At 44.8% G+C, this 9,416-nt stretch overlaps 1 protein-coding gene across 1 annotated transcript; it reads left to right on the forward strand.

The window, feature by feature from the left end:
* Positions 1–1,024: 1,024 nt before the first annotated feature.
* On the forward strand, positions 1,025–5,166 carry TUBA1A (tubulin alpha 1a). Its single transcript, XM_055128105.1, has 4 exons — positions 1,025–1,170; positions 2,979–3,201; positions 3,324–3,472; positions 3,986–5,166. The coding sequence occupies exons 1-4, from the start codon at positions 1,168–1,170 to the stop codon at positions 4,964–4,966; spliced, it is 1,356 nt and encodes a 451-aa protein (XP_054984080.1). The 5' UTR covers positions 1,025–1,167; the 3' UTR covers positions 4,967–5,166.
* The last annotated feature ends 4,250 nt before the right edge of the window (positions 5,167–9,416 follow it).

Raw genomic sequence — 9,416 nt, forward strand, 5'->3', positions numbered from 1 at the left:
CATAAAAAAGAAATGCAGTTATTGAACTGACAGAACACAGTTGTTTGTTAGCAACATTAAACAAAATGTCTTCTTTTTTTTACATTATACAGTTCTCGTTTCTTAATTTGGTATCTCAGTTGTTTTTCCTTTTCAAGACAGAACAATGTGAAACATAACTACATGCACAGGTAGTGTTAGTTCCTGAGCTATTCTTCCTCCTGGTGTTTTTTCAATTCTGTATCAGGAAAGAGGAGTTGTTTTAGGGAGCAATAAACTGCATAAAATATATTAATAGACTTCTGATAAAGTATTATCTCTATTATTTCTACTTAATAATGACACAATCATTAGATTTTCGTTACTGCCATTTAAGAATTACCTATATGCATTCATACTTAGTATTGTTATTCTTTCCGTGTTCCATTTGACATGGATCTTTCCACCTTTCTGTTTAGCTATTTGGGGGAGGATACAAAAGAAAGTGGAAAAAATTACCTGAACCTGAGGAACCATTTTGGGGTGGCCCTAGTATTAAATCGTTTTATAAAACTAGAAAAAGAAATCACATCTTCCCAAGTCCTTTTAAGTACCGTACACACGTTTTCTCTTACTTTTATTTTAAAGAAATGAGATATGTTTAATTCTCACCAAACGTAGCTGCGTCTGGTGTACTTTGAGGGAGGGCTCCGGAGTATTTTTCCATGAAACCGTTTCTCTCAACTCAGATTCTGCAACTCAGTGTTGGAAAAGCCTTGCCCTGGTCATTGAAGTGTACTTTGAAGCTTATAAACAGTATAAAAACCATCCAGTCCCCATTCTCTTTCTTCCCTTTCCCCATCCTCAACCCCACCCCATCATGGATGCTCGGCCGGCTGTTTTTGCAGGGCCTCTTTGTCTGAAGGATACAGCCCGTGGATGCTAGGAAAAAAGGGGTGGCGGAGCGATTACCTCATCCCATGTCGTTTGCACCAATCACCACTCGCCTGTCGTGGCTTCTCTGGGCAGATTGAGGGGTCTGGACCAACAGGAAAAGGCCCCAGCCCATCCCCATGGTGACCGAATCGTATTTAGGGAGCCGCATCCGCCCATGTGCCGCAGGTTCTCTTACATCGACCGCCTAAGAGTCGCGCTGTAAGAAGCAACACCCTCTCCTCCTCTCCTCTCCTCTCCGCGCCAGCAGCAACCATGGTAAGCGCGTCCTTCCGCGGCTCTTGTGGCCGCCGGCTGCACCCGAGGCGGCCCGGGCAAGCCGGGAGCCTCATCTCCGAGGATCCCGGAGCCTTTGCGGCGTCTCCGGGCGCGGGCGGCCTTTGTTTCGAGGCGGCTCTGCCGCAGTGCGGGTGCAGAAGCCCAGCCCGCCGCTCGGGGGGCCCCGGGGAGCCCCAGGCCGCGGGAGCGGGGCTTCTCCCACCCGCCCCGGAGCTGCGGGCAGCGCGTGCCGGCCGTGGGAGACCCGTGGCCGGCGCCGTCCTGGGTGCGTGCGGCTCTGGACTCTGCGTTGTTCCCCCGAGACTGCCGGTCGGGCTAGGGGAGGGGACCCCGGGAGGAGCGAAGGCGTCCCGGGTGTCGGAGCCCCCTGCGGAGGGTGCAAGTGGGGGCGGCAGGCGGCGCAGGGCGCGGCTGTTTGTTTCAGCTTCTCGGGCCGCGCGGCCGCTGGGCGGGGTTCGCCCTCGCTGAACCGCGGTCTCCCGGGACCGAACACAAACCTCTCATCGCTGCGGAACTGCAGGCGTTAAAAAGGGTGTTTGTGCACTATGAAAACTTGGGCTTAAGTCGTTTTCCTTGAGGAACAAAATCACATTTATCTGTTCTTGCCTGGAGAGGCAGGAAGAGGAAGAGAGAGGAGGCGGGCGGGGCAGGGGGGCGGAGAGGGGAGAGAAGAGAGGAGAGAGGAGAGAGGAGAGAGATCGGAGAGTATTTGCGTATTTTCGAGGATGAGAAAGGACACCCTAATGAGAAAGGACACCCTAATGCTCTTTAACGCAGGGAAACGCCCTTCCCCCTCCCCCACCCCCTGCGTCAGTGAGGAGACAATGGGATCGCAGCCACCCAGACCCGAGAGGAAAGAATTCCTACTGAGTAAATATGAGTATTCTGTGGTGGATAGGGAATCTCTGAAAGAAAGAAAGAACTGTTTTGTTTTTTTAAATAAATGTTATTTCACTGGGCTTTTTTTCTTCAGAAGCTTCTCATGTGATACTTGTTTCTAATTTAGGAACTGTTTTACATACTAATAATTTTCCTGTATTTTGCAGTCGAGAAGGTTCTGGCGAAAAATTTAAAACAAATGAAATAACTGCAAAAAGGAGAATTGTACTATGTATACACCCCTCTATTGTCCCATTGTATCTTCATTAATTGATTTCAATTCAGGCATATGGTTCCAACCTGGGTCAGAGGAGGAAAACTGGCAGAAAAGCACAATGAGATCATGTAGGCAATAGCTGGAAATCGATCTTCTCTGTTAAATAATGTAGCAGAGAGCCCGCGCCAGCACCAGGCACAGCAGTGCAGCGATGTGGGAGGCTGGCTGTGTTGCTTCTCCCCCTGGCCTGATGGATTCTGCAGATAGACTGCAAAAGGGTGTGGCTTCTAGGCTCAGCTGCAGTACAGATGTCCATGTTGAAAGACCAAATCATATCAAGAAATCCATCTTTTATGAACATGGGAAGGAGGCAGTAATAATGATTTCCATGAAATAATTCTTGAATTTACTTCATTTAGCAAAATCTGTATTTTTAATTTTTTAACAAGAAAAATCTATTCCTACATAGCTCTGGAAACAAAGGACCTGCACCATGAGAGAAACCGCCCCATCATTATTATTCAGGTCACACCCATCTGCAGCATTTCTAGCAAATACTTTTCTTTGTTTCAACCATGAGAGGAACATGATCATAATACATTTGAATAAGTTTGTATGCTACTAGAAAATTTTTTTCTGAGAATTCAGAATGTTAGCATGATCTAATTTTTTTTTTCTTTCCCTTCCCCAGCGTGAGTGCATCTCCATCCACGTGGGCCAGGCCGGTGTCCAGATTGGCAATGCCTGCTGGGAGCTCTACTGCCTGGAACACGGCATCCAGCCCGATGGCCAGATGCCCAGTGACAAGACCATTGGGGGAGGAGACGACTCCTTCAACACCTTCTTCAGTGAAACGGGCGCTGGCAAGCATGTGCCCAGAGCAGTGTTCGTAGACTTGGAGCCCACAGTCATTGGTGAGTGGCCTCAGGCATCGGAGTGTGGGGTGGGGTCGGGTGAGGGCTCCCTGGGCTTCGTGGGGTTGAGCGGGCTGCTGCGGGTTGTAGCTGATGGGAGGTGCTGGGTTTTCCTTTTCCAGATGAAGTTCGCACCGGCACCTACCGCCAGCTCTTCCACCCTGAGCAGCTCATCACAGGCAAGGAAGATGCTGCCAATAACTATGCCCGTGGCCACTACACCATTGGCAAGGAGATCATTGACCTTGTCTTGGACCGAATTCGGAAACTGGTAATTTATTCTTTAAAATATAATTGACCCTAAGGAAGATGTTAGGGGGAAAAAAAAAGCAAGATATTTCAAACACAGTATGGCGATGTAATAAAAAACTAATGAATTCAATCCTTTATCATTTTTTGGAATTCAATTAAACCATGAACTATCTAGTGTAATATAATGAATCTTTTAAATTATGAATTGCTAAATAATTTCAGAAAGTTTGCCAGATTTTTAAAAAAGTGTTTCTTGATTGAAATAAGATTTGTATTCCTGGAACTATGGGTCAGGGAGGGACAATAGGGCTCTGGTGAAGGGAAGTGGTCACCTGGGTGGAGGTTGCTGGTATGGCTCTGGAATATTTCATGATTAAAACCCTACTAAAAACTGTTTGAAAACCATGGTGCCCAAAATAAAATCAAATTTTAAATAAGTAATAAAATTCTGAAAACAAAAATAAAATAAGAATATATTTACTGTGATTCTGTCATTAAAGTTGTGACTCTGTTTTCTCTCTTCTTTTTGCAGGCTGACCAGTGCACGGGGCTTCAGGGCTTCTTGGTGTTCCACAGCTTTGGTGGGGGAACCGGTTCTGGGTTCACCTCCCTGCTGATGGAACGCCTCTCTGTCGACTACGGCAAGAAGTCCAAGCTGGAGTTCTCCATTTACCCAGCCCCCCAGGTGTCCACTGCTGTGGTGGAGCCCTACAACTCCATCCTCACCACCCACACCACCCTGGAGCACTCTGATTGTGCCTTCATGGTGGACAACGAGGCCATCTATGACATTTGTCGTAGAAACCTTGATATTGAGCGCCCAACCTACACTAACCTGAACAGATTGATAGGTCAAATTGTGTCCTCCATCACTGCTTCCCTCCGATTTGATGGGGCCCTGAATGTCGATCTGACCGAATTCCAGACCAACCTGGTGCCCTACCCCCGAATCCACTTCCCTCTGGCCACATACGCCCCTGTCATCTCTGCTGAGAAAGCCTACCATGAGCAGCTTTCTGTTGCAGAGATCACCAATGCATGCTTTGAGCCAGCCAACCAGATGGTGAAATGTGACCCTCGCCATGGTAAATACATGGCTTGCTGCCTGTTGTACCGTGGTGACGTGGTTCCCAAAGATGTCAATGCTGCCATTGCCACCATCAAGACCAAGCGTACCATCCAGTTTGTGGATTGGTGTCCCACTGGCTTCAAAGTGGGTATTAATTACCAGCCTCCCACTGTGGTTCCCGGTGGGGACCTGGCCAAAGTCCAGCGGGCCGTGTGCATGCTGAGCAACACCACGGCCATTGCTGAGGCCTGGGCCCGCCTGGACCACAAGTTTGATCTGATGTACGCCAAGCGTGCCTTTGTGCACTGGTACGTGGGTGAGGGCATGGAGGAGGGAGAGTTCTCTGAGGCCCGTGAGGACATGGCCGCCCTGGAGAAGGATTATGAAGAGGTTGGTGTGGATTCTGTTGAGGGAGAAGGAGAGGAAGAAGGGGAGGAATACTAAGGTTAAAATGTCACAAAGGTGCTGCTTTTACAGGGAAGCTTATTCTGTTTTAAACATTGAAAAGTTGTGGTCTGGTCAGTTAATTTGCATGTAGCAGTGGATACTCCCATATGCAGTTACTGACCTAAACTTTAAGATATGATCCAAGCTGTAGCATTTCTGTGAGGGGTTTGAATAAAGTATTCCCTGTCTTAAATGAATACAGTCTTGTGTTTTCTATTTGGATGTCTGAAAGATTTAATGTCTTTAGGTCACTGAGAACAAAGTATAACTGGCTAAACTAATATAGTGGCTTATTTTGCTTTTGCCTTAACTTTTTTTTTTTTTTTTTTGCTTTTTGGGTCACACCCAGCGATGCACAGGGGTCACTCCTGGCTCTGCACTCAGGAATTACCCCTGGCGGTGCTCAGGGGACCATATGGGATGCTGGGAATCAAACCAGGGTCAGTCGCGTGCAAGGCAAACGCCCTACCCTCTGTGCTATCACTCCAGCCCATTTTGCCTTAACTTTAAATGTAAAACTAAAAAATATAAAAATCATATCTAAAAATCATCATAAAATAACATCCATGCTATTTTAACTCCATTTTAATAGCTACTAAAGTTGCTACTTTTTAGAATTTTTTAAAAAACAGCCACGTCCTGCAGTGTTCAGGGGTCATCAGCATGGTGCTTGGTAGTACATATATGTCAGGAATTGAACTCAGGCTATCTCCTGGCCCCATTTTTTATAATTAATATCTACTAAACTAATACACATCCAAAGGTCTAGATGGCTGCTGAGTTTCCTACAAATGACATGAATGATGAATGAACCAAATGCAACATCTTGTCTTTAAAGGTCGTTTTCATGACCACACATCTTGGGGTTTGGCAATATGTGTGTTCTGTTGCCTCCACTCTGGGTAACACTCAGTGACAATACTAAGGAAACATTTTGAAGCACAGTTTCAGCGTAAGAGTTCAGCTGACATACAAAACAATTCATCTAGCATTGCCTTTTCGACAGATTTGAGTGGTGTTGAGACTGGTGTTGAAATATCAAATGTAACCAAAGTAGAGAGTATGGGGGAAATTGCCACACCAGCAGGGGGAGGGTGAAAATGGGAGGGGGTAGGGGAACACGGGATTTTGGTGGTGGAAAGTGTGCACTGGTGAAGGGATGGGTGTTTGATGATTATATGACCGAAGCTCAAACATGAAAGTTTTGTAGCTGTATCACGGTGAATAAAAAAAGGAGGTGGGAGGGCTGGAGCAATAGCACAGTGTGTAGGGCATTTACCTTGCACGCGGCCGACCTGGGTTCGATTCCCAGCATCCCGTATGGTCCCCTGAGCACTGCCAGGAGTAATTCCTGAGTGCAGAGCCAGGAGTAACCCCTGTGCATTGCCAGGTGTGACCCAAAAAGCAAATAGAAAAAAAAAGGGGGGGTGGGGAGGAATAATAATAAAATTGAGTTAACATTCAGAATAGAATTAAAAAAATGGAATTCATGCCCAATTCAATCAGCTTAATGGCTGAATAGCAGTTCTCCTACATTATTAAAAATAATAAAAAATGTCAGCTGACTATCCAGTTGAGAAAAGGCTAAGAGCTCAAGGACAGGAGGTTTTCTGGTGCTATCACTTGATCTTGTTCCACACCAAGGATGCAGTTCAGTGGTAGGGGACTTTACATGCTGTAGAGATCCTGGGTTAGATTCCCAGCACCCAAAAGATTTGGAGTTTTTAAACACAGCAATGAAGTTATCAATGACCTTGGAACCAAGGACAAGAGCTCTGAGCTAGGAGTAGTTTCCCACCCTAACCCTGAGCACCATCGTCTGTAAGGTCCCAAAACAAAACAACAAAAATTATCTTGTTCTGAGATAACATCCAGTGGTGAGAAAATAACGTTTGTTTTAATACCTATTGTAGTATTGTTTCTCCTCTGGCCAAATTAAGGGTATAACAGTTACTGAAATGTAAATAAAATAATAAACCAGGAGCAACTAATTTTGTGTGTTGGTGAATCAAACTCAGCATTTCAAACATGCAAGGCAAATGCTATACCACTTGAGCCATATTCCCAATCCTAAGGTAAACTAAATTGTTCCTATGCCACACCGGTAATGCTTGGTAGAAATTTTCTTTCTGTGCTTGGGAATCATTTCCTGTGGCATTGAGAAGATCATGTGATGCAAGGGACTGAACCCATGTCTCCAAATGCAAAACATACATACAGTCCCTAAAGCTATCTATCTGGTCCCAAGCCCTCAACTAATTTTATTTTATTTTATTTATTTTTATTGAATCACCATGTGGAAAGTTACAAAGTTACAAAGCTTTCAGGCTTAAGTCTCAGTTACACAATGCTCGAACACCCATCCCTTCATCAGTGCACATATTCCACCACCAAGAACCACAGTAAACCTCCCCCCCACCCCCCAACCTCCCCAGTCCCCCACCCCACCTGTGTAGCTGATAAATTTCACTTTACTTTCATTACATTCAATATTTCAACAAAAAAACTCACTATTACTGTTTGGAGTTTCCCGCCCCTCCCCCCCAAGTGGACCTGCTGAAAAGGAAGCATTTCATAATTTGTTTTCCATTGCTGAGAATGAAGAGATATGAGGTCGTGTGGCCACAACAGTGGACATGAGCTTTTGGATTTCTGTATTTTAGTAACTAAGTCCAGAGAAATTTCTGCCAGAAGTTATATCATTGCTAGCTCCTACCTCTCTGCTACTTTATATTCCACATATAAGTGCAATCTTTCTATGTCTGTCTCTTTTTTTCTGACTCATTTCACTTAACATGATACTTTCCATGTTGATCCACTTATATGCAAATTTCATGACTTTATGTTTTCTAACAGCTGCATAGTATTCCATTGTGTAGATGTACCAAAGTTTCTTTAACCAGTCATCTGTTTTTGGGCACTCCTGTTTTTTCCAGATTGTGGCTATTGTAAACAGTGCTGCAATGAACATAGAAATGCAAATGTCATTTTTACTATATCTTTTTGCCTCTCCAGGATATATTCCCAGGAGTGGTATTGCAGGGTCAAATGGGAGCTCAACTTCTAATTTTTTGAGAATCGTCCATATTGTTTTCCAAAAGGGCTGAACAGGGGCTGGAGCGATAGCACAGCGGGTAGGGCATTTGCCTTGCACGCGGCCGACCCGGGTTCGATTCCCAGCATCCCATATGGTCCCCTGAGCACCGCCAGGGGTAATTCCTGTGTGCAGAGCCAGGAGTAACCCCTGTGCACCACCAGGTGTGACCCAAAAAGCAAAAAAAAAAAAAAAAAAAAAAAAACCAAAAGGGCCGAACAAGTTGGCATTCCCACCAGTAGTGAAGAAGAGTCCTTTTCCCCACATCCGCGACAACACCGATTGCTTTTGTTTTTTTGGATGTGGGCAGTCTCTGTGGTGTGAGATGTTATCTCACTGTTGTTTTAATCTGCATCTCCCTGATGATTAGTGATGTAGAGCATTTTCTCATGTGCCTCTCAGCCATTCAATTTTCTTCTTTGGGGAAGTTTCTGTTCATTTCATCACCCCATTTTTTGATGGGGTTGGCAGTTTTCTTCTTGTGGAGTTCAGCCAGTGAGTGCCTTGTATATCCTTGATATCAACCCCTTATAGGATGGATATTGGGTAAATATCCTTTCCCATTCTGCAGGCTGTCTTTGTACTTTGGTTACTATATCTTTTGAGGTGCAGAAGCTTCTTAATTTAAGGTAGTCCCATTTATTTATCTCTGCTTTCACTTGCTTGGCCAGTGGCATGTCATCTTTGAAGATACTGTTGGCTACAATGTCGTGAGGGTTTTGCCGACCTTGTCTTCAATGTACCTTATGGATTGTGGTCTGATGTTGAGGTCTTTAATCCATTTTGATCTGACTTTTGTACTGGTGATAGGTTGAGATCTGAGTCCATTTTTTTGCATATAGCTGTCCTCAACTAATTTTAAATCTAATACAATACTGCTTAGCATTTTCACCAGAAGCTAATGCAGATCGATGTGATGCACAAAAACAGACTTGTTAATACGCTGCTATTATTGAGAATTTTTAAATTGACAACTAGATGAAACGTAAGGTTTTCTGGGCTGTTTTGTTTTGTTCTGGTTTTGGTTTTGGGTTTTGACTATTCCCAGCTGTGCTCAGGGATCACTCCTGGTAGGGCTCAGAGGACCTTATATGGTGTTGGGAAGGGAACGCAGGTCAACCGCCTATAAGGCAAGTGCCCTACCCCTTGTATTATTGCCCTGGCCCTCAAAAGTAAGGTTTAAGGTACATTCACAGCCCTTACCAAAGAATTAGAGATAAGGTTAGATTCTTTTTTTCTCTTTCTTTCTTTCTTCCTTCCTTTCTTTTTTTTTTCTTTTGATTTTGAGTCATACCTGGCAGTATTCAGAGTTTACTCCTGGCTCTGTGCTCAAAGATCACTCATGGTGTTTGG

The sequence above is a fragment of the Sorex araneus genome, chromosome 2 (assembly GCF_027595985.1).
Source record: "Sorex araneus isolate mSorAra2 chromosome 2, mSorAra2.pri, whole genome shotgun sequence".
In the NCBI taxonomy this organism is placed as follows: Eukaryota; Metazoa; Chordata; class Mammalia; order Eulipotyphla; family Soricidae; genus Sorex; species Sorex araneus.